This window comes from Acanthochromis polyacanthus, chromosome 13, assembly GCF_021347895.1.
Source record: "Acanthochromis polyacanthus isolate Apoly-LR-REF ecotype Palm Island chromosome 13, KAUST_Apoly_ChrSc, whole genome shotgun sequence".
Taxonomy (NCBI): Eukaryota; Metazoa; Chordata; class Actinopteri; family Pomacentridae; genus Acanthochromis; species Acanthochromis polyacanthus.
In genome coordinates, this window is record NC_067125.1 from 24,742,510 (window position 1) to 24,769,084 (window position 26,575).

At 36.2% G+C, this 26,575-nt stretch overlaps 1 protein-coding gene across 2 annotated transcripts; it reads left to right on the forward strand.

Moving 5' to 3' along the window:
• Positions 1-5,961: 5,961 nt before the first annotated feature.
• Positions 5,962-24,694, forward strand: zgc:152863 (uncharacterized protein LOC562658 homolog). 2 transcript variants are annotated; one of them, XM_022198077.2, is made up of 5 exons: positions 5,962-6,149; positions 14,816-14,912; positions 17,575-17,772; positions 22,353-22,494; positions 23,209-24,694. In XM_022198077.2, exons 2-5 carry the CDS (start codon positions 14,828-14,830, stop codon positions 23,531-23,533), a joined length of 750 nt encoding a protein of 249 aa, XP_022053769.1. In that variant the 5' UTR covers positions 5,962-6,149; positions 14,816-14,827; the 3' UTR covers positions 23,534-24,694. The 2 variants fall into 2 exon arrangements, with proteins under 2 accessions (XP_022053769.1, XP_022053767.1); XM_022198075.2 differs by having other exon boundaries at positions 5,965-6,149; positions 22,350-22,494.
• Positions 24,695-26,575: the final 1,881 nt, after the last annotated feature.

The window sequence follows — 26,575 nt, forward strand, 5'->3', positions numbered from 1 at the left end:
TTCTAAGATTCAAAACAAGTCTGGTTATAATAACAAAAAGCTTAATATTGCTTAAAAACATTGTCAGATATGTAAAAAAAAACGCGTGATTTCTTACACAGTATAGGTTTCTGTTGCAAATTAATGAATCATACTGAACTTTAGATAATACTAAATAGGGGGCGGCATAGCTCAGTGGATAGAGTGGCCATCGAGCAAACAGAGGGCCGGGGTTCAGTCCCCCGGCCCATCAAGCTCATGTCGAGGTGTCCCTGAGCAAGACACCTAACCCCTAATTGCTCCTGATGGGGTGTGGTTAGCGCCTTGCATGACAGCTCCCGCCATCAGTGTGTGAATGGGTGTGCTCCAGGGGCACTGTACCGCAGCTGACCCTGCGCTCTGACCCCCCCAGATGGGGGGATATGCGAAAATCAGAATTTTCCCCTCGTGGATATAAAAAAATAAAAAAAATACATGAGATAATATTTTAAAAAATATTTCATTTTTCTGAGAACCTTCATTGTCATTTTAAGATTCAAAACGTCTGGTGATAAAACAAACCTACAATTGCTTAATCTCAGATTTATAAAATAATGGGATTTCTGGTGAAAATAAATGGATCATACTGCACTTTACATAATAAATGGGTCATTTTTTGAGAATTTTTAAAGAGAAATGCCATTGTTACAGATTAATCAACAATGAAAATAATAATCCTCAGCTCTTCTCAGCTATGCTCGGTATTTAACACTGATGCTCGTTTTTAATATTATGATGCTAATAAGCTAACAGCAGCGTTTGGACATAAAAACATCCATTATGTAACATTTAGCATGTTAGCATTGAATGCTAACGCCTCCAACACTCTGGTGTAACTTTTATTATCATGAAGAGTCCAGATGAAAATCAGAATCTGACTCTGCTGTGATGTTTGTCTCTAATCTAAAACTACATTAGATGAGTTTTACATCTTTTTAAGACAGAATCGGAACTAGAAAGAGATTAATTGAGCAGAAATTAAGTCCTTGCAGCATTTTTACGTCTATGGAGCTCAGCTTTTATTTTGAAATGCATGATTTCAGTAATTCTGTGATTTGTAATCCCACTTTAAATCAGTTTCAGCCTGCACCTACTGATTAGTCACACTAATCCAGATAAAGATATGAACTTTCCTCCTGCTAAATGCTACTAAATTGCATCTGTTGTGTGTTTGAGTATTAGGGCCACTGGAATCTGAAGAAAAAGGCAATTTCTTTGACAATTTTCAAGATAAATATCATTTTAATGCATAATTAGGTGAATTCATAGACATATTTGGTGCATAACCAGCCTTCCTGCCACCTGAAGCTACTTTTTTTAGCTTCCAAACCAGTCTTTTTATTGACTCGTATATTATCTTGGTGTTGATTGGTGAAACCTGCAACTTCAGGTGTTGCTTCTTGGATGCTTTTAATTATAATTTTTGAATTTTTTCTCAAAATATGCAAAGTTCCTGGAGAGAAATCTTGTTTTTTTTTTATACATAGATGTTAAATTCTTGCAGCTTTTGTTTTGAAATGCAGTTTTTTGTAAGTAATTATTTGGCTGTTGTGATGATTTGTAAGCCCACTTTATGAGCAGGAAGGTGTTTCAGGACTTTAGTGGACTACCGACGGATTTATTGACCCGACACTGAGATGTAAACGAGGCCTGAAGCGATTCTTCAGCTACCTACCTGACTAATTACAGCTGATGGCGTGCTCACATGATTCCTGATGAGCTGATTGAGGCTTCAGTGGAAAGCCAGAAGAAGAAAAAAACCCCAACAGCAGCAGCCTGTTGTATTTTTAGCAGCTTCCGGCAGCAGTGACTCTGCAGCAGCTTTTACAGTAAACAGTGCAGGTTGAAGGAGGGGCGTCGCTCCAAAACACGACTAGAGCAGCTGTGTTTGGGAGTCTGAGAGAGATTTAACGTAAAGAAGAAGTGTTTAGTGTGTTGTTAGTGTGCAGCAGAGCACGTCAGGGTGGGGTCGGTTTAAAAATACACCACAGAAAAAGTGATTATTCACAGCAGATGCACCTGAAATTAGGTCAATAATTCTGGACGACAAACAGCAGAGGACAAACTGTGAAGATTAAATGCATGAGATCTGATTTCTAAGTGAGCATATAAATAGTATACTGTATTTCTGATTAATTTAACATGTTAAAGTTGCTCTAAAATGAATTAGAATTAAATTAAATTTGCTCTATATTAATTAAAGTTGCTCTTTATTAGCTAAAGTTGCTGCATATTGGCTAAAGTTGCTGTGTATTGGCTAAAGTTGCTCTTTATCAGTTAAAATTGCTGCATATTAGCTGCAATTGCACCATATTAGTTAAAGTTGCACTAAACTGAGTTAAAATTGCTCTATATTAGTTGAAGTTGCTCTACAATGAGTTAAAGTTGCTTAATCTTACCTGAAGTTGCTGTTTATAAGCTAAAGCCGCTCTATATAAGTTAAAATTGCTGCATATTAGCTAGAGTTGTTCTATGCTATTTAAAGTTGCTCTCTAATAAAGTTGTTGTATATTCATTAAAGTTGCTCTATAATGAGTTAAAATTGCTTTATATTAGCTAAAGTTGCTCAAAATGAGTTCAAGTTGCTCTGTATTAATTAAAATTGCTCTAAAATTAGTAAAAGTTACTCCATATTAGTAAAAGTTCCTAGAGAGAATCCTTAGAACAGATGATGACATGAACTGGTGCTTTGTTGGTGTCACTTCTCAGAATACAGAAAGTACAGATAACCACCAGCAAAATCCCAGAAAAAAGGATTAATTTACACGAAAACAGCCCAAAACTGTCAATTTTGAATCAAACATCATGAAATGCAGACGATCATGGTTCACTGATGATGAGTCTTTGAGGATCTTTAAAGGGTTGCATTGAGTTTAAATGCATAAACCGACAGAGGAACGCCATAACAATTGTTCAGACCTCTTTTAACTGTCGGATAGCTTCGGATCTTGGTTTAGAGCTGCATGTTTCTAAGGTACCATTAAAAAGCCAAGTGTGTGAAGATCTTTCCCATGATTTCTGTGACTGTTGGACTTCTACGGCTGAAGATGTCAAAATAAAAGCCGTGGATCGACTCCATTAACAACCTTTTGTCCCGGCTGTCAGCCTCAGCTGTTGCGGTTGCTAGGCGACTGGAGACACATGGATAAGGAAGTAAACAGCTGCTGATGTAAACAGGAAGTCTTCTATTGACCAGATGGTCTGATTCAACAATGCTTGGTTTGACTTTCACATCTGAATGTTGGGAAACTTCCTCAGCTGCAACCAAAACCCAAGAACATCCAGATCAGTTGACGGCACAGGAAGTGGACTGAACTCAGTGTTGTGTTTATGGAAGCAGGTAGACATGAGTCTAAGTGGTGGTTTGTTGGGGTGAAAGCTGCAATTAGAGGACGGTAAACTGTGATCAACACTCAGACTGCAGAGATTGTTGGTATTAAGGAGCTCAATGTGTCCAAGAAAAGATTCAAGACCATCAGGTCATCACCAGGAGGTATACATGGATGTCAAAGGAACATGAATAAACATAATAAAAAACAGTGAATGAACAGGCCCACAGCTGTTTATTCAGGTTCCTTCTGTCTGCTGAAATAGACTGATACTTTAAAGACTTTCATCGAACTCTGATCCAACACAAAGTCAAACTGTGCGTCTTTACGCCAAATATCTCCACTTATTGGTCGACATTTTACAATTATTCATGTATTTTTCAGTCCCTCAGGTCAGAAAACCATCTGCTGTTAAATTCTATTGTATAAAGACAAAAGTTTTACTGTTTTAACCATAAAAGGTGAACTCCAACTAACCGTCAGATCTTGAAAATGTCTGTTTACAAACCCACCTGTGTAGACTGGCATTCATTTAATGCTCTGTATTATTATTATTATTATTATTAATAAATGTTGTCATATCACATATTTCCCCTGTCAGGATTATTTACTTATTTACTGTATTTATTAGGATTAATTATTTTTCGTCTTTATTTTTCCTGTAACTCTAACCACTCTCCCATCAGTCTTGAAAGTTTTTTTTCTTTTCTTTTTTTACATTTAGTTCTAGTTAGCTTAATGTTATCATGATGTTAAAAGCTTATTTGCTCACTAAACATCAGCAGACATCAGAGCTATGTTCTGGTTTCAGCAGCTTCACGATCCAGTGCTTCCTCTGATCTGATTCGTCAGACTGAAACTGAGACTCTGAGGTCCAGGTTACAGTGAGTTTCAGTATCAGAATGACTTTAGCAGCTTCAGTCTGCAGCAGAACGTCGAATGTGAGGTTCTGAATTAACAATAAAGAACATCCAGTTTGTTTACATGAGTTAAAGTTTACTTTGAAAGCTTTAAAATATTTCTGTTCGTGACTCTGCAACAACATAACCGACAAATCTTTAACCTTCAAGAGAATGTTCCAAGAAGGTTCCTTGGATGTTGTCCAGAGGTTCAGTAGACAGGAATACTCTGGAAGTGTTTGTTCGATGAAGTACAGGGAAAAGAAACCTTCAAAGAATGTTTGGGGAACGTTTCCAGAATGTTCTCTGAAGGTTCAACAAACCGTAACCTTTAGGGAATGTTAAAAGAACTTGGGTATTCTCTGAAGGTTGATGAGATAGGAACCCTTAAAAAACCTTCAGGGAACATTTGAGGAACCTTCTGAATTAATATTTTTATCATTTTAAAGCTTCCAAGATTTTATTTGTTTTTCAGTTTTTTATGTTTATTTTGTGCAGTGTGGAATTTATTTTTATTTCCGAACAGTTTCCTTTTTCCTAGAGCGACAAAATTATGAATATTTTAAAACTTATTTTACAAATTTCTCTTGTTTTGTTAAATTACCGATAATATCCAATAAAATTACAATAAATATATGAATTTACATGTTGAATGTAAATAAATAAATGAATAAATAAATAAAATTATAGGTCAAACTATAAACGATGTCTACTTCAAAATTCAACATTTTTACAAATAATAATTTGTTCTTTTACAACATTTGACCCTAAAATTAAACTATTTTACTCTATTTAAATCAGAAAAAATAGAATTATTATACAGCTATTTACTGATATTTTCACGTTTTTTTCTGTATTTTTACCAAAAATGCTAATTCATCATTTTACAGCATTTTAATATAAATATGCTGTATTTTTACAAAATATTTTGTTGTTTTGTTAAGTTGGAGATAATAAATATTAATCTGCATGTTGACTGTAAATAAATAAAATAATAATTTTGCTGTATTTTAACCAGGAAAAAAATAATTAACAGATATTTGCTGGTGTTTTCATCTTTTATTTTCTGTATTTTTTTTTACCTAAAATGTTATTTCATTATTTAAAATTTTTTTAAAACATAAATAGGTGTATTTGAAAAATAGCAAAAAATATAATTATTTTACAGATTTTTGTTAGTATTTGAAACAAAAATCTATTTATTGTATATTATCTGATAAAATTCCAGATAAAATATTTATTTGCATGCTCACTGTAAAAATATGAAAATATAATTACAGGCCCAAACTGTAAACAACGCCTACATTAAAATTATTTGTACAAATAATAATATGTCAATTTTACCATTTAATTAAACTATTTTTAATATATATATAATTTCACAGATATTTGCTGGTATTTCCACCATTTATTTACTCATTTTGTTTACTGTTTTCTCTTTATAAACCTTCTGATTTCGTTTCATTGTAAAGCTTCCTAGATTTTGTTGGTTTTCAGTTTTTTTGTGTTTATTTTAATGCAGTGACTTCTGAGTGGAATTTATTTTCATTTTAGATCTGGCCACAGTTTCCTTTTCCTATGTAGCTGTGTGTGCGTGTGCGTTGTCTGTGGTACAAAGGGTGCATTTCCAGAAGATGACGGAGCCGCGCAGGTAGGCGGGGCTTGGCGGCCGCTGCAGCCAATCAGCGTCCGTCCTCCTGCGTCTCTCACAGCTGATCGGTGACTCAGGCAGCGCAGCCCGAGAGCCTCCACTTGTTGCCGAGCAGGAGCCCAGAGCCGTCAGCTGAGCGCGGAGAGAGACCCGTCCCCCGGCCACCGATCCCTCCAGAGCCCGCCGAGCCTCCCCACCCCATCGGACCGCCGCCGCTCCAGGACCCGCCGCCTCCTCCTCCTCGGCTCTCAGGTGAGACGTTCCTCCGGTTCCTCCGCAGCAGCTCGGCCGGACGCAGAGCGCAGGTGTACGGGTTTAAGTTCACCTGCAGCGGGCCGCCTGGGCTCCCAGCCCCGCTGACCGGACCCCCGGTGACAGAACCGGGCGGTGGTTTGGTTTTATCAGAGGAGTCAGGGTGGATTTATTTCTGTGATATAATAATAAATCAAACCTCAGCTGTTCCTGTGGAGCTAAACTGGAGGTTTTAACTGGAGGAGCTGCTGTCATGAAGCTTCACTGATGAACAAAAGCAGCTTTTTACAAAATAAACTGTTTCATCACGTGGAGGTTTGAGCCCAGGGTTTTATTTTAATAATAGATGCTGGAAGAGTCTCTGAATGAACATCAGCTCCTTGTTAACTCATTATTTTCACTGTAATTAAATTATCAGGCGGTTCATCTGCAACTATTTTCATATTTAGCTGGTATTTTTCCAGCAGTAGCTCCTCCTGGTTGTTGGATTTTGATGATTTTATTTTTGTAGATCAGAACAGTTTGAAAGTTTGGGCGTGTTAACCTGTTGTGGCCTTTTTTCTTTTTAAAATATGTTAATTTTTTCCTCCCATGGACAATTATTAGAATAAATTAAACAGTAGCACACCGTTTAAAAAGCTGTTTTTTAATTGTAAATGTTTTTGACCAATTTTCTTTTACTTATTAATTTTTACAGATTTTCCAGTTTTATTAAATTATTTTAAATCAATCAAAATATTCTTATTTTCCACATATTTTGTACAGAAATGTATATTAAGTTAGAAAACTGCTGAAAAAATGTTTCCAATTAAACAAACATTTTTGTTAATTTTGACAGATTTTCCCGTTTTGTAAAATTATATTAAATGCATGTTTAAATTAACCAAAATATTTTTATTTTACAAATATTTTTGAGTGAAAATGTATATTAGAGTATAAAGATGCTAAAAAAAATTTTTTTAAAGCAAACATTTTCCTTATTTTTGACAGATTGTCCTTGCTTTTTAAATTATGTTAACTTCATGTTTAATTCAACCCAAAATTTTGTTGTTGTTTTTTTTTTTTTTTTGGGGGGGGTGTATTAAAGTCGAGAAATGCGACAAACATTTTTATTATTTTATGTATAATTATATATATATATATATATATATATATATATATAATTAAAATTTTAGATCTATAATAAGGGAAAAATTTGAAAATTCTGAAACTTATTGTACAGATTTTTCCTGTTTTGTTAAATTACAGATAATATCTAATAAAATGACAGAAAAATAGAAATTTACATGCTGACTATAAACAAAAAATAATAAATTATAGGCGAAATTTTTAAATAATGACCGAACAAAATTCTGTATTTTTTTTTACCAAAAATATTAATTGATTCTTTTACATTTTAACATAAATATGTTGTAATTTATTTAGCAAAAATGTAAATATTTTATCTTATTTGAAGGAGAAAAGTTTTAACATTTTTAAATTGAATTTAACTTTATTTAAATCAGAGAAAAAAATATTTTCTTCATTTTGTTCTTATTATTTTACATTTTTTTGAACCTTACAGCTTTCCATCATTTTTAATATATCTTTTTTTTTTAGCTTTTTAATGGGATTTTTTAAATACTGTGTTAAAGGAGGCAATAGTTGGACATAATCTCAGGTTTAGATGCATAAAGGAGTAGATTTATTGTGACCTACTGAGTTTCTTATCATCCAGCGCACCGCTGGATGATAAGAAACTCAGTAGGTCACAATAAATCTACTCCTTTAAATCTACTCCTTTAAATCTACACAGATAAAGCTGGAGTTTATTAACTTGTTGGATGAAAGAAAAACGCTTGACCTGACAAACTGTATTATTACTGACTCTAACAGCTCAAAGTGGAATTAGTGTTTAAATATTTAAAAACTGTCTCCAGAAGGTGAATATTGAGGATACAGGCAGCAACACAGGATGAATTAATACAAACATTCTGGTCTGTTCAGCTGATAAAAGCAGCTGGTTCTGTTTTCGTCTCAGTTTATGATTAACTTTGTTATCCAACGGTTTCATCACGTTGACCTTGAGCCGTTTTATGGATTCAACAATAAAAAAAGCTTAATTTTAACACATCTGTTGGTGACATCAGCCTGAAAGTGAACCCCAAAGAGCTGCTGGTGAACGCAGCATCAGCACTTCCACTGTGTTCCTTTTGTGTTGCTGGTCTGTGTTGTGTTGCTGGTTTGTGTTTATTCACAGCAGATGTCATCCCACAGAGTGTAGCATAGTACGGTACAGACCTTATGAGTTATAACCAGAGAACAGGTAGACAGAACCAGGTATAGGGGATAAACATCATAGACATATATAGCTGGGTGTCGTCTGCATAATAACGGATGTTTATGTGGTGATTCTCAGTAATAGTGCAGTGCACTTCCTTTAGTCCTAGTAACATGTTCCAGTCTCTGTAAGAAGATGCTGTTATCAACTCTGTCAAAATGCAGCTCTGAGATCCAGTGGAACCAGTATAGAAACCAGTCCACTGTGTGAAGCTATTAGATCATTCAGGACCTTCACCAGTACCGTCTCTGTACCATGATGAGTTCTAAACCCTGACTGAAACTCTTCAGACAAACTGTTTCTGTACAGATAATCTCATCCAACGATCAGGACTAACATTATGACCAGCTTTTGTGTTGGTCCCCCTTTTCCTGACCCGTCCAATGGACTCCAGTAGACCCCTGAAGGTGTGTTGAGGTATCTGGATTCCTCTAGACCCTAAAGGTGTGTTGGGGTATCTGGACTCCAATAGACCATGAAGGTATGCTGTAGTATCAGATACCAAGATGTTAGCAGCAGATCCTTTAAGTCCTGGAAGTTTTGAGGTTTGGCCTCCATAGGTTGAACTTGTTTTTCCAAAACATCCCACAGATGCTGGATTGGATTGAGATCTGACGACTTTGGAGGTCAAGTCGGCACCTCAAACTGGTTGTTGAGTTCCTCAAACCGTTTCTGAACCATTGTTGCTTTGTGGCTGAAAGAGGCCATTAGAGAAAACTGCCTCCTTGAAAGAGTGTAGATGGTTTACAGCAAAGCTTAGGTAGGTGTCAAAATAACGTCCACATGGATGTAGGACCCAAGGTTTCACAGCAGAACATTGTCCAAAGGGCTGGCCTTCTTCCCATAATGCATCCTGGTTCCATGTGTTCCCTAGGTAAGGAGACCTTGGAGATCCACGTGAATTTTGAGTCATTCTGGACTATTTCTAGATAAACTTAGGTCATTTTGGACAGATTTCACCAAATTTTTGACTAATTTTAGGAATTTGTGAGTAACTTTTAGTCATTTGGGATATTTAGAAAAATGTTTTTGACAAGATTTTTGTAATTTTAGACTCATTTTGAGTCATGTTGAGAACGTCATAGCCATTATGGACACAATTTGACTTTGTTTTGGACAAATTTGACTGATTTTAGACTGTTTTCTGTCATTTTGTATCAATTTTGGACGGATTTAACCTGATTTCGGACACAATTTAGACAAATTTTAGGAATTTTTGAGAAGTTTTGGTCATTTAGGATTATTTTGGGGTAATTGTTAACTAGATTTATATTATTTCAGACTCATTTTGAGTCTAGTTTTGTGTATTTGCAATGATGTGTGCAGGTAGAAGCAGAACAGTGCACACAAAGAAGTGTTATTTCTGCACCTTCTTTCTTCTATTTGGACTCATTTTGGGTCATTCTAGATAATTGTATATGTGGTTCAGGCAAGTTTTAGTCATTTGAGAAAGACTTCACCCTATTTTGGAGACATTTTGGACAAAATTTAGGAATTTTAGAGACATTGTTGTCATTTTGGGCTAGTGGATGATGTTTAATACTGCAGTGTTCATGAAAGGAAAGATTTCCTTGAACAATCTACTGGGTTTGAGGTTTAACACACACGTTTGCTGCTTCGTGTTGCTGGTTTGTATTTTGTTGAGATTCCGTTGCTTCCTCGGTGACGTATGTGCAATAATACTTGCAACATCTATGACTTCTTTTTCCACAAATACTTATTTCCTTTTTTTGTGACCTGGCTAAAACCCTCAGTCGACTGTTTTTTACATCGTGAAACTGAAATAGCTGCATCTTATTTTGGCGGGCTGCTTCCTGGAACTCAAACTGGTTCCACCTGATTGTCCTGAAGAAGATCTTACCCCAAAAACAGACATTTAAATCGACTTATTTGGGACATGGGAGGATTTTTTTTTGTAAAAAACGCATCAAATTTTACCCCCTGAGACCCTGAATGCACCGTTTTCTGCAACACATTCGGCCTTTTTTTGCATAAAATCAGTAAAGTTGTGAAGAATCGAGCTGAATAATGAGGCTTAATGAAAACAGAGCGTGCAGATTTTCCCCACACGTGGTAAAAGATGATCGGTGGTTCATAAAACAGCAGCCCTGACATTAAATGTAAATTCTGCAGAGTTTCCAGCTGCTGGTTTCAGAAGCAGCCAAGCACAAAGAGCAAAGTTCAGACTGGCAGCGGCTCTGAGCAGCTACTCATCAACCAGATGTGGTTCAGTGGGTAAAAACTGCTCCAACTTCTCAAACCCAAAATGGTGTTTTCTTGTTTTCGAGTATTCTTCATCCTCAGAGGTTTTTCCAGGGATTTTCCCAGTAAAAGTCCCTCATCTTTAATTTTATTGCTCCTATAAACTCCCTCTTAATCCTGATTCAAGGACAAGGAATTTGACTTTTGGTTTCTCTTTTGGAACCTCAAAGTTTTCTCTGCATCCATTTCAAGAGCAACTACAAGTGGCTGCCAGTCAGAATAATGCTAGTTTTGCTTTAAGTAGTTTAAATTTGTGCTGATATTTTGTAGGAAAGCACTTCCATTTTATTTACTTATGTTCTCTATTGTATTTCATTTGACAAGAATTTACTAGTTAATTGTTGTTTTATTCATTTGTTTTATTTTATTTAGAAAGAATTTAATAATTGATTTACTATTACTTTAGCTTATATTTTTTGTCTTATTTTATTTGGAAATAATTCAATAGTTAACTTACAATTTTTTTATTTTATTTAGAAATAATTGAATAGTTATTTTTGCTATTATTTTGTTTTATATTTTTATTTTATTAAGAAAGAATCTAGTAGTTAATTTACTATTACTTTATTTTATATTTTTATTTTATTTCATTTGGCAAGAAATTTTTACTTTATTTACTGTTAATTTATTCTTAATTCTTATTTTTTGTTTTATTTAATTTTACAAGAATTTACTAGTTAGTTTCCTATTATTTTATATATATATTTTTTAATATTGTAACTATTTAGTAGTAATTTTATTAGTTTTTTTTATTTCATATTTTTGCTTAATATTTTAAGCTTCAAACAATGGAGCAGGACAGTAGAAACGTGCTGCAGGAATCATTTTCTGAGTAAAATTAAACAGTTTTTCTGCTAAAGTGCAGCCGAAGAGTCATCCTGAAACCAGTAGGACGTCTGACATTTAGCGGGATATTTGTGGGGACTCTGGTCTTTTTATTTGTAAAAATGTGCACTTCTCAGGCTTTTAAATTTTCTGCAGTTTTTTTCTAACTTCTAGCAAACATCAGAGCAGAAGTTCTGAAGTCACAGAGGGCCTCGATGACTAAGAAGCAGCAGAGCACCCACGCAGGTTGTGGTCGCAGAAGACAGAGCGTGTTTCAGTCTGAATGTGTGCATGTCTGCGGGCGTGCATGTGAGCGTGCACGAGAGCGTGACTGGCGGTCCTTCCCCCGCCGCTCCGGAGATGACTGGCATCTCTGTTGACATGAAAGCAGCAAACACACACACACACGTTTTCACACACTGTGGTGTCACGCTGGCAGGTCTGGGACCAGTTTAATCCTCTGGGACGGGTTTAATCCTCGGGGACCGGTATATTCCTCTGGGACCGGTATATTCCTCTGGGACCGGTATATTCCTCTGGGACCGGTTTAATCCTCGGGGACGGGTTTAATCCTCGGGGACCGGTATATTCCTCTGGGACCGGTTTAATCCTCGGGGAACGTTGAAACAGAAACACTCTGAGGTGATGGTTTCATTATGATGGGCTGAAAGGTCGAGTTCAGGACGATGTTTGGGGTTTGATGGGAAGATCAGAGGTGGAAGTTTCACACAGGAGCAGATAAATAAATAAAGATAAAAATCCACTCGGAGTTCTTAATTTAACGGAAAGTTTCCGTGATCCGGATCAGAATTTAGGCTGATAAATTCATCAAAGTGTCATTTTACATCTTGTTCCCCCTGCTTGGATTTTACAAGAATTTGCAAGTATTTATTTACTCTTTTAATTTTTTTATTTAATTTGGCAAGAATTTATTTACTGTTATTTTATGTTATTGCATTTTTCAGTTTTATTTAATTTATTTTTGCAAGAATTTACTAGTTAATTTACTTTAATTTAATTTAATAAGAATTTACTAGAAGATCTATTATGTTATTTTATATCATTTTACAAGAATTTAAAGGATAGTTTACTATTATTTAATTTACTTAAATTTAAATTATTTTACTTAATTTCACAGAACTTATTAGTTAATATACCGTTATTTTATCTTATATTTTATTTGTATTTTTATTTTATTAGGCAAGAATTTACTGGTTAATTTATTATTATTTAATTTTAATTTGCAGGAATTTACCAGTTAATTTACTATTTTTTTATTTTATTTTATTTACTAGTTAATTTACGATTATTTTATTTATTTTTAATTTTAATATATTTTTATTCAATTTCATTTGGCAAGAAGAAGAATTTTATGCTGAAATTAATATTTTTGAGGTCTGGACTGATCAAATAAGACAAATCTGTGATGAAATTTCTACATTTTACTGCTTAAATTCTCGCTTCCTGTGTTTATTTGTGAACTCTGAGCTGTTTCATGTGAAGGTTTGGCTTCAGAAGATTTCTATTTCCATCTCTCCTACTGATGTGAATCAGACTTCAGTTTCAGAGGAAGAGAAGATCAGATATCAGCGTAGATAATTCTGACTGTCTTCAGACTTTATTACGTTTTTATCCCTCTGTCTCTTGTGTTTTTGAGTTTAATGTACATTTCTTTTCTTCAAATCTTCCACAATTGTTCACTTAAAAATGAAGCGATTAGATTTCTGTGGTCAAATATCTCACAACACCCACAAAGAACACGTTTTCCTGTAAGATCAGAGAGAAGATATGTGATGTTTAGAAGGTCAGAGGTTGACAGAAACACTGGAGAGTCCCTGTTTGTTTGATTTGACAACAATAAAAGTCAAACCGCTGCAGGTGGAGATGCTTTAACTCGCTAGAATTATCTCTTTATCACTGCTGCACCTTTTTAAATATAAAATAATGACAGAAAGCATCAGATTTTTGCTGCAGCTGAAGTTTTGTGGCCTCAGGTTTTTTTTTTTTTTGTGGTTTTAAGTTAAAGGTTCAGCTGCTGACAGCTGAAGAAATAAAACAACAACAAGCTGCTGCTTCTCAGCTGATAAACAAAAAACCTTTTCTTTCACAGATGTTTGTGTTTTCTGAAGATGAAAGATTTAAACGGCTCTTTATTGTGACGGAGGTGCAACACACAGTCCCCCTAATATTTATTTTTATTTATATATTTCATTTTGTTTTCCAGTTTTGTTAAATTACACATTCAACTGTTAAATCAAATATTTTAGATTTATTTCTATATCTTGTTATCTTATTTTACTTAATATTTTATACTATGTTTTGCAGAATATTTGTCATGATTTAAATTAAATAAAATGTATTTTTAGGATTTAAAATACACAACACGTAATTTATTCATTTATTTTATTTTGACGTTTTAAATTCTTCATGGTAAAAAACATAAATAATGTTCACATCAATCATCTCTACTTTGGTGTTTTACAATATTTGCCAAAAAGGAATTATACTATTTTTACTGTATTTAAATCATCAAAAAATGTAAATCAGAAGCCAAACTGGAAATTGTCACATCAAAAATCTATTTTGTTTTTTATTTTATTTTATTCTGCAATAATTTACCATTTTAAAAATTCTTTACTCTTATTTTGCTTTATTTTTTAGCAGCAAGTATCTTTGAAATAATGTTATTCAAACAAAATATTCGATATTGTTATAGTAAATATTTTTGATATTTTATTGTTAATAAAACTTTAACAAATATTGATATAATTATCAAAATAAAATAAGAATAAATGAAAAGTTAACATGTAAATTATTGCAGAATAAAATAAAATATTAGTAAATTTACTTGTAAAAAAATCATAGTTTAAGCTAATTTTAATTATTTTGACTGTAAAATTGCAACAAATATTGATGTAAATATCAAAATATTCATTAATAGTTTTAGAATATTGTTACAATATTATAATAATATTATCTTGTAGATTTTAGCTATATTCAAGAAAAGAAACATACATTTAAGATCGAATAATGTTTTTTATAAATATACATTTTTTAAAATAATTTTTGATGAACTTTACTGTATTTAAATATGCTAGAAATTATCATTATCTTTTATTTTTTTTTACAGATATTAGCTGTTCTCAGTTTTTTAGTGTGTATTCCTGCAGCATTTCTTCCACACTGTGTGTTTCCAGAGTAAAGCCGTTGTGTTTATTTTCTCTTATTTTCTGACTCTTCTTCTGCCTTTCGTCTTCAGGAATCTGGTTTGATGTCTGCGTCCGTCCAGCGTCCCGGTGGACTCGGTCTGCTCTGTAGAGTCCTGCTGCTGGCCGCCTCACCGCTGCTCATCGCAGGTAAACACTCACCTGTTCTCCACTTATTCAACATTTATTCAACATTTATACTCCATTTAGTCAACATTTATTCTCCACTTATTCACTCATTTATTCACCTTTTGTTCACTATTTATTCACTCGTTTATTCTCCATTTATTCACTCTTCTATTCACCATTTATTTTAAATTTATTCTCCATTTATTCACCATTTTTTTCTCCATTTATTCACCATTTTGTATTATATTCAATTTCACCAGAATTTACTGGTTATTTCACCGTTACATTATTTTTTTAATGTTTGTTTTGTATTATATTTTATTAAATTTGCAAGAATTTACAGGATGATTTATTATAATTTAGTTTAATCTCATTTTGATTATTTTACTTTTCACCCGAATAATTTACTACCATATTATTTTATATTTTTATTTTATTTTGTTAAGAAGAATGTATTAGTTAATTTACTATTATTCTATTATATATTGTTATTTGATTTTATTTAATTTTACAAGAATTTTCTAGTTTATTTATTTTTATTTTAGATTGCACATTTATTTTATTTTTATTCTTTATTCTTTGTTTATTTGGCAAGAATTTCTGAGTTGATTTACTGTTTTTGTTGCACTCATTTATCCCTCCAGAGCTGCTTCTCTTTATTTCATTCAAGTCTGTCTAATTCCTCTTTTCCTGCGTCGGTAAAAACGAGGATGAGAAGCACAAAGCCCTTCTTTTTTTTTTTAGGGAATCTATTGAGGAAGTGCAGCTTTTCATGACTCAGAATTTGTTTTAATGGTAGATATCAAAGTTCAGCAGCAGTTTGTGATTAGTAAACACTGAATAAATGTTTCTGGTTCCTTCTTTCTGATCACAATTTTCTTTTTCTTCTTCAGTTTCACAAATCTGCTGTTCTGAACGACTTTAGTGCAACTTTTTGCTCCACACTGAACCTGCTTTCCTGTGAATTTAAGAGGATCAGCTGAAAAAAAAAAAAACACAAAAAATCGCTTGAAAGCTTCAACTCTCGACAGAGTCTAGTGATTTTCCACTCGCAGCTTCACACTTGACCTACTCTGTGGATGTTTGGGGTTGAGGAGGCGTCGTAGAAACCAGAGAATTGTGCAGACGCAGACGTTTGAGGTGAAGAAATAGCAGAAGTTGATGGCAACCGGCTGCCCACTGGCGAAACAGAGGAGGCAGAAGAAACGTGTGAAAGTTCCAGCGTGAATTCAAAAGCAGATAAATGTAAAAGTCCTCGCGCTCTGTGGAGGTTTTGACCCACATTTCTGCACGTTTGTAGTAAAAACATCACCTTTTACAACCCGTTACTCTCTGTCTGCTCCAAAGGGACCCGTGTGACCCATTTATTCTGCCAGAATTGGTTTGAATCTGTGAATTATTACCGGGTCCGTTACAGGATAAACAGCTGAAGAGGCAGAAATCCACAAAACAAGAAGCTAAACCTCTCCTGGAAGGAAGGAGAGAAAATCAGCTGCAGAATGTTGATCCTGTTGTTTAACTTCAAACTAAACACGAAGCAGCGGCAAGGAGTGATGGGAAATGTTTGGATTCAGAGAGATAGAGCAAACAATAAGCAGCAGTAATGGTGCACTGTAAAAAAAAAAAAAAAAATTATCTTTAAACAAAATAGGTCAAAATGTGGCAGCAAATTTAAAAGAAAAATACATTAGAAACAGTTGAATATTGTAATGTTCAAAATCTGCTAAAATCGTAAATTAACCACAAATATCTGAAAAACAATCATTTATATATATATATATATATATATATATATATATATATATATATATAATACTTTAAATTTTTAACAGTATTTTTGTATTTATTATATATTTGTATTATGTTAATTTTTTTAAATAACCACAAATATCTGTATAATCATCATATTTTTTATTTAGATATTTTTATGTATTATATATTTAATTTCTAAAAATATTTTTACATATATAGTATATATTTTTCATATTATTTTATATTTTGCAATGACTGCAAATGCCTGTAAAATAATTATATTTTTAACTGTTTAATATTGAATATTTATTATATATTTTTATTTGTATTTTTAATATTTCTTAAATAACCACAAATATCTGTAAAAAAAATCATATTTTTATATATTGTATATTTATATATATTATATATTGTTTTAAAAAAAATATTTTAATATATTTATTGTATGTTTTTATTTCTATTTTTAAAATTACCACACATTACTAAAATGACCTCATATATATGTATTTTTTTCATTTAGTACATATTTTTAATAGATTTTTATATTTTTTTAATAGCTGCAAATCATCACTGGTTATTATATGTTACAGAGAAAATCTTTCAATTACCAGTAAAAACAATCATTAACCATTTTTCATTCCTTAACATGTATAATTTTTTTACTTCAGATATGAGCAAATATCTGTAAAATAATGATATTTCTACATTATTATTTACAGTTTTTGCTTGTTTACCTTATAGTTTACATATAAATTAATACTTTGTTTTAACTGGATATTATCTGTAATGTAGCAAATCTGTAAAAGCAAACACCAATTTCTTTAAACATTTCAGCCAAAGGTCTTGTTTTTTTTTACCGTTGATCACTCTTGATAATCTTGTATTTTAATCCCCTTTCATTAAACCCTTCCTCGTCTCTGTGTTCCTGCAGGTCGACTCAGTAACTGTTCTCACCCTCTGGTGCCTGAACATGGAGGTTTCCGCTGCGATCCGTCTCCGTGTCGAGGTTTTCCTTACAAGAGCTCCATCCGGTTCTTCTGTGAACCCGGATACCACGTCAGCACCAAGGTGTCCAGGTGTCGCCATGGCCGGTGGCAACCTCCCATACCTGCCTGCATCCCCATCAAAGGTACAAACACACCTGAACACAAACACCTGTTTATGTTTGACGTCTGTGTGATAACGGTGAAGGTTTTTGTACTAAAACTAGCTGAATTTACTTAACCTTTGTATCGTCCTGCGGATCAAATTGACCCGTTTTAAAGTTTGAAAATGTGGGGAAAAAAATTATTTCACAGTGAAACTTCTGTCGTCCACATTTTCAACATTTTTGGGAAATTTTTGAACATTTTTTTGCTGGAGAAAAGGAAATGTTAAAAATGTTTCTTTAAGAACATTCAGAGAAAAATCAACCAAAATCCAGCGGATTTTGTTGAATGTTCTTAAAGAAAATATTAGAAGTTTTACTGATATATATATATATATATATATGTAATCACTTCAGATATTTTAGGATTTTTTTGGAAGATTTTTACTCATTTTTTTCAAAATATTTACAGGAATTTTCTTGCCAAATTTGGGGGATTTTTTAAAATAAGAAATTATTGGAATTTTCTTCTTCTTTTGCAAATTTTCATAAATTAGGGGAATTTTTTGTTTATTTTTTAGATTTTTTTCAGACAAAGAAACAATATTTTTTGGTGCCAGTTAATGAGGACAATAGGAACATTAATTTTTCATAAAATGTTAAATAATTTCTATTTTCAGCCTTTCAAATCTGAAAGTGTTTTGCTTTTCTCTGATTTTTATGTTAGAGAATGGATTAGATTTTGGATTTTGGACAGTTTGTCTGATGCTACTCTCTTTTCTGGCATTTTGTTGATAAAAAAACTCATTTAAAAAACAAGCAGCAAAAATGTTTAATAAAGGCTCTAAAATAAGCTGAAAACCAACCGACAGTCACAAATAAAGGTGCGAAAATGCGACCGGCTCGGTGTTTGTGTGAAGGAGTGTTTTCATTAGAGGTGTTATTCACAGTAGTTTAGTCTTTTTATAGAATAAAAAGACAGTTAATGAGAAGAACTAGAAGCTCAGAGGTCGATTTCATCATTTTACAACATAATAGCACACTGATAAGAGGTCTAGGGCATGCAAAATTAAACGTAGCACTAATGCTGATTGGATTTTCAGCAGTTTTCAACACATTTCTTCAAATAATATGCTCATTTATTCTTTAAAAAATGACCAAAACATAAATATTACCCTTCTAGACACATTAAATCTCTAAAAAGCAGTCATCCAAGCTGCTTTTCAGTCAAATATTTGAGCTAAGATGCTGTTTTTCTGTCATCTTTGAGCTCAGTGGATCGATTCTGTCTGGAGATCCTCAGTTTTTAGCATCACATGACTTTAAAATTCCTTTCTTTACCCATCAGCAGAAGTTCTTGGGAAACTCCAAACATTTTCCAAGCAGCAGGATTCACAGCGATCCTCAGTTTATAATGAACTGCTGACCCAGGCAGTTTAAAGCTTCATTAGTCACTTTCTTAGTTCTTGTTTTATGTTTTACGGAAGCAGATAGCGAATAAGCCTCTTTACCTCTGCTTCAAATACGCATTAAAGCCCATTCAGTCTCCATCAGATGACTGTTTTGGCTGTCGTTTGGGATATTTGGTGAATTTTTAATCGTGTTTCTGGTTGGCTGCACCTTCTGTCAGATCTGATTCTAAACATTAACTTGAATCCGTTAAAAACAGGAACAAAACTTGACCTACTTCTGAACCTCTGAGACTTTCAGGGTGTTGTCTTCTCACCCTGATAACATGCTAATAATTGTGACAACATCTCACATCTGACGCCCAAATCTTCCTGTTATCAGCTGCAGTTTTAAATAGAATAACAAGAATAGCCGGTGTTTCCCACGATGATGCTATTAGATTAGCTTCAGCAGAGACTTTATTGGCACCACAACTATCCAAACATTTACAGTCGTGAACAAAAGTTTATATCCACTAGTAAAGTCTTGAGTTTCCAATGACTCTTATTACTTTGAATTTTCTATGATGGGATAATTGAAACTTGTGTTTTGGTTCTTTTATAGATTTATTAAAGATCTTCTGGAAATGTGACAAAATCTACTGGGTCAAAAATATACAAACAGTCACCTGGATAATCAGTTTTGGTGATGTAGAAAGCCATACTAATCAAATTTTCTTTGTGACATGGCACCTTAACTGGTCTTGAGTGATAACATTTGGCTGCAGCTGCTGACTCCTAAATAGAACCCATTTGATTAGACTCAGAAACAATAATGGGAAGGTCTAAGGAGCTCAGCAAAGATCTGAAAAGGCAACTAATTGACTTTAAAAAAAAAAGTCGGAAAAGTCACTTGGAACATCCCAAAGCTGCTTCAGACCTTAAAATCAACAGTTTGTAAGTATAAAGTTCATGGTGAAGTTGTGTTTCTGCTGCGTTTGAGACGAAAATAAAACACTGCTGAGAGATAATTGGTCAGGATGGTCCAGAGTCAACCAAGAATTGTCAAAAGACAGGTCTGAATGAATAAGAAGCTGCTGGAATGTTTCGATGAGACAATGAGAACAGACACACATAAAGAGTGGTAAAGAAATGGTTCAATTGGGTGAGAATGAAGGTTTTAGACTGGTCTGACAAAGTTCTGACTGAAATCCATCAAGAACCTGAAGAAGAAACAAGTCTGAGTCAGAAAGACAACAAATTTAGTTGAATTCTCTCAAGAGAAGGGTCAAAGATACAACCAGAAGCTTATGGACAGCTACAAAAAGCAGCTTGTTGTGGTGAAAATTAGGCAAAAGGACATTTAACCAAATATCAGCATTGCTGTTTGTATGTTGTTGACCCAACAGATTTGGTCACATTTCAGGAAAAGCTATAATGAATCCATAAAAGAACCAAAATGCATGATTGTTTCCTGACAAAGATTCATGTGTTTCAATTGGAGTCATTGGAAACTCTAGACTGCCATAATACACGTGATCTTTACACTTGGATGTAAACTTTAGTTCACGGCTGTAAAACTGAAACTTTTCCCACTGTTCTGGTTCTTCTTTTTCTTGCTGTGTCGCCCAATTTCATTTCCAACACATGCTGAGCACTTGTTGGCTGCTTCTGCATCATTTTGCACTCAAATTCATCCAATTGTTGCTCTGGATCCCCAACAAACACAAAGACACCACACTTGGAAGCAAAAATCTCACATCTGGACCAGCGTTTGAAGGTTTTTGCACTTTGTGAAGCAACAATGGACTTCTGTTTGTCTTCACTGATCTTCATCTGGTTTATCTCCTGACCTACTTACTAGACGCTCTCTGCAGCTTTACTTTCCTCAGACCGGCTCCGACTTCCTCTGTCACCATTCACCGAAACGCGCTGCATCAGGAAGTCGAAGCGCAGAAAGAGGAAGCGGGCGAAGCCACCATTATAACCATTAGACATTTCCTCTGTCAGAGCCTCACGGAAAGCTCCACGGCCACAAACCTCCCGTCACAGATGTTGTATTCGATAATATCCATTCCTGTTAAAGCCGTCTGCACAGAATAACCAGGCTTTCTCACAGCTTTTTTAAAGTGACGTCAAGCTACACGCAAGCATTTTTCCATCCCTCTGCATCCTGATCAAACAGTTCTCACAGAGTCTGAAGGCGTGTTTTGGCTTCACTGACCTGCTGAGAAACAGACGACATTTGGATTCGGTGGGTTTCTGCAGGATGTGGTGGAAAGCCATGTTGGTTAGATGTTTCCTTAAATCCCCCCACACAAAGAAATCAAACATCTATAATCTGGACTTTGCTTTTTGCTCTGGAAGAAACATTCTTGAAATGTTCTGTACTGATGTTTACTGAGCTGAACCCTAATATTGATAATTATAGTAGCTGAATTCTATCTGAATATCCCGCCCTAACCAAACTCCATTCACTTTTTGTCCAAAGATGTCAGTGTTTGTTGAAAACCAAAGCCTTGAGGCACCAGAAACCAGGAAAATGTTCAAACTTTGGTGGTATTGTGGCCCCATAAAGTTCTTGAAAGTGTATATTTATGGATGCATCCATATTTCATTATAAATTATGGTTTTTCGTCGACCTTTCACCGATTTTTAACATCGAATAAGGCAAGACAAGGTTCCAATGTCTGATATGTTTGACTTGAAATCTGTCCAAAATGAGTAAGAACTTCCCAAAATGAAGCAAAATTGGTCCAAAATTGTTCCAGATTTGACCAACAATTATCCCAAACACTCAAACTAACAGCATACTAATGCTACCTAAAGTGCATTGCAGAAATCTCTGAGTCTTTTCGTAGATGTTTTCTAAGTCAGCAAAAGAAAAAAACGGCCTGATCTTGGTCAGCCTCTTTGTTGGACGAAGCCTCACTCTGTGTTGCTTTATGTGCTGTTTTATTGTTTTGATGTCTTTAGTTTTTGTGTATCCAGCAGAAAATAGAGGAAGTCAGGAAAAAATGTTTGAATACGGAGGTTGTATAAACTTGTATCTGGTTCTGTAAACGTGAAACAGTTTCTACAGTCAATCTTGGAATTTTCACTTTCATTCAGTCTAAGCTTGTATAAAAACAGAGAAAAAAGCAGCAAATTGTCACATTTGTGAAGGTGGAAGCATGAAATGTTTGAGAGGTTTTAGTTTATTCCTTAAACGTTTGTGTTTTTCTTCCTCAGAAGGTCCGAACATGAAGTCAGATGACAAAGCGAGCGATTCGATCCCCAGCATGGCCACGACGGCGGTCGGCGTCTCCATCTTCCTGCTGACCACCACCGCCTGCCTGGTGGTCAAGTCCCGCCTCTACCCCTGTCAATCACACAGGTACCAAACTTAAATTTAATTTTTACCTAAAAAGTTATTTTTTGTCGTAAAAAGTTTGGAAATAGATCATCTTTCCAGCATTTCAAGCTAGAAAAACTCAAAAAACACACTGTGTGATCATATGAAAGGCACAATATGGAAACTTTAAGTAATATTTATGTCCACATATTTATTTTTTTGGCAAAGTAAACCCCACAGAGATGATTCCAAACTGGTGCAAGGTTCATCTTGTGTATATCTGGGAGATGATGCAGATTGTGAGGCCTGTTGGACAAAACTTCTTAATTTTTTTTCATTTTTTAAAATCTTTAAGTTAGTTTTTGGAGTATAAGGTTTGGAAATTAATCATCTTTGAAGCATTATGAGCTCAAAAGCTAAAACAAAAGCACTTTAGGGACACAATACAAGAGCGGAAATTAATATTTCTGTCAATACATTTATATTTTTTGGCAAAATAAACCTCACAGATATGATTACAAACAGGTGTGAGATCAGATTTATGTGCACTGGCTTTGCTTGCATGAACTGCTGCTCTGTTGGTGTCACTTCTCCTGATATCAAAATAAAAGCCTTTCGATAAGAACGGTAGTGTATATTTTGAAGGTGGTGCAGATTAAGGGGCATGTAAGTGAATCCACTGAGATACACTTTTACAGGAAGTCAGAGCTACATTGGTGGTTTTCCATTCATTGTTAAATAACTTTCTTCCTGCAGCCGTCGCTCCTCGGACCAGCTGGACCTGATGGTGGACGGCCTCCCGGTGTCCCTCCCCTCCTATGAGGAGGCTGTTTACGGCAGCTGGGGGCAGCGCCTCCCGTCCTGCTCGGCTCCCGGACCCACCCAGCTCCTCCTGGCCCAGGAGGCGTCCAGCTGCCACCAGTCCCCTCCATCGGACGGCAGCCAGCGGCCCCTCCTGTCCGGCCAGAGCCCCGACAGTCCGCCACCCTACGAGGAGGTCCAGCCCAGAGACAGAGGCAGCGGCGGTGGCGGCGACATCCGGCAGCTTCACGTCGCACTTTCAGACGACAAAGACACTTGATGGTCAGACGTGTCCACAGGAGACTATGTGGTGGCATGTGGTTGTTTGAGATTTTGACGGCTGGTTGCTGCAGCTAAAACACGACGCAGGAACTGACAGCAGCGGACTCCTGAACTGCACTTTTACCAGCATCAGCACCCGTCATGTGCTATTTTAGATGATAAGCTCTGATTGGCCAGTCGGTCGGGTCGCAGAGGCCGGGCTGAAGAGGACTAAAGTACATTTATGGATGAATTGTGTTGTTGAGTGAGGAGGGAGGATGTTCAGTCTCTGCTGTCTGCTGAAAACCTAAAGATAGATTTACTGCCTTCCACTGTTTGGTTGTTTTTTAGATGAGAATTAAACGAAAGCATCTCCCACAGAGGAGATGTGTGGTTTTCACAGGGTGTGTGTGTGTGTGTGTGTGTGTGTGTGTGTGTGTGTGTGTGTGTGTGTGTGTGTGTGTGTGTGTGTGTGTGTGTGTGTGTGTTTTCAGTGTTGCTCTGGAGACGTCGTCCATCCTTCCCGTCAGTGACGGGGCCGATCGAGGCTGTTATTATACAGAAACCTGCGCGTTTCCATGGCAACTGCCTCCGTACCGTTTCTGTTGTCTGAGACTTTTTGCACAGCATTTTTTTTTCTCTCGTTTTCTTCTTTTCATTTTCTCTCTTTGAGCCTGATCAGACGGCGGTGACGAGCTGCACACAAGACACTCGGTGGAGGTTTTTTCTTTTTGTTAATTTAAGAAGATTTATTGTACAGCTGATATTTAGAGGAAACCAAAACGGTCTTTAAAAGTGCTTCTTCTTCTCCTGTGTTCATTCAGTGTTCATTCAAGCAAAAATCTTTTAATATTTGATCAATTCAGACTAATCCTCTTGTTTACCGACCAGAATAATCCCGTGAATAAATTCTATGAATCAGAGGAGAAAGTAGAGATTTTGGACCAAATCCTTGAGATAAGCTCATTTATTATTGATTTGAAAAGCTGATTTATTTTTTTCGTGTCCTCGCTTCACTCTGACGCCTTCACAGACCTTGAATGTATTTAATGTTTTATTTTGTGGTAACAGACCTAAACTATATTATATGGATTGTAATATTTACAGAATGATTATTTGTACGTTGTGTTATTGCACAGAATTATATGATAAATAAATGTTGAGGTGTTTCTTTGTTTGACCTGCTGGACTCAGGAGTTTTCATTTTAACTTTACACGAATATGGATATTTTTTACAGAAGTTTTCACGAGATTTTGGCCTCAGTATTCATTTTAGGTCACTTAAACTGAGATTTTATTTTATAAACCCTGTCCCTTCCTGCTCTGCTTCTCTCCTCCTCCCTCCCTCCCCTGGGGGGGCCTGGGGCCCTCTGCGGCTGGGCGGTCTGGTGTGGGGGCTGGGTGTTCTCTCTGGAGGGGTGGCTCTGCCTCATCTGGGCACAGGCCTTGATCCTGGCCTGCGTGCCGCCACTGGAGTCCAGTTTCTGCTGGCTGTGCCTCCCCTGGTCTCCAATCTTTTTTTTAATGCACCACACACACTCTCCTTGGGGGTAGGTCTGGGTTGGCTGACGCCTCGCCCAGCCTCCCCACTTTTAACACTATCACGGTGCAGGGATAATGTCTCCCATCAGGGATCGGGAAACGTATTAATAGGAGAGTAATGGGGGGTTTCACATGCACGGCGTCGCTGGTGGGACCCGGCCCCCTTACGGCTATGGGGCGGCAGGGTGTACCATCATCCGTATGGCTGTGGCTGGGGGTCCCTGGGGCCGGGGGGTTGTGACCTGTGGGGGTTCTCCTGTGTGCCCGACGGGTCCCGGCTCTTGGTGGGCTGCGGGGTCTGGATTGGCTGTCCTGGGGGACGCTGTGGCACGGGCTGGTGGTGTGTGGTGGCTCTGTCCTGGTGGGGGGGGTCGGTTCAGTTCGCAGGATATGGGGGCCTTGGGTGTGCTGTGCTTGCCCGGGGGCTGGTGCGGGGGGGTATGCGGGGTGCCTCCCCGTTGGCGTCGCTGGGCCCCAACGCTCTGTCCATTTTTGCCCTCTGGACTCGCATTGGGACCCGGCTCCGGATCCCTCTGGCCGGCCTCCGGTGGCGGCCTGCCCAGTGGTGGGCTGGTTGCCGTCCCTTTGGTGGGGCGCTCTGCCCCTGTGTCTGCTTCCTGGCTGCGTGGGGCTGTGGGGTGGGGTGGTGGGGGCTGTGGGGTGGGGTGGTGGGGGCTGGGGTGGGCGGGGTTGGGTAGAGTCCCTATATTAACCAGAGTAGCGACATGACGGGTGCAAAAAATTTTGGTCACGTGATCTATGACCGCCATTTTGTTTCCTATTCATGAACGCCGGGTTTTCCTGTTAACGTTGTTTACACCGCAGAGAGTAATTCCAGGTCTTTTTTCACTTCCTAAATACCTGAAAAATGACGGTCTGTTGTGCCTTTGGGTGCACAAATCGGTCAGAGAAGGGATTCTACATGTTTAGATTTCCCAGTGATCCTGAAAGAAGGAAACTGTGGGAAAATAAAGTCCGGAGAGTGGGATGGAAACCGACTTCATCATCGTTTTTGTGCCAGGTTAGTCCCATGTATGTACTTTCATGTTATGATGTATGGGTGAATGACAGATAGAAAAGTTTGATGGGATTTTAGGCAGTTGTGGTTATTTTGACTTTGACTATTTCATGCATGGAGATGCATGAAATACGGGCCGTCTTGAGATGTGCAAACGTATTTTGCTAAATTGACCGAAGCTGCAAACTCGATGATAGAAACATTATACACCCATGGAAAGCTTACATTCTCATGAATCCGCCGGTATAAACCACTTTCAGATGTGATTACCACAGCGGGTAATATAAACACATTTGTCCAACAAACAGCAAATAACGTAAACAGCACAACTCACCTTTGAAGGCTCAAAACTAGTCACAGATGAAAATATTCCACAAAAAACGGCCATAATCCAACCTTGGACATCCAAAACAAGCCAGTAAAATATTTTGTCCAAAACATGTCTTGAAATCAGTAACCACTCCACAAATAGCTAAGCGAGTACACACACAGTCACGGGTG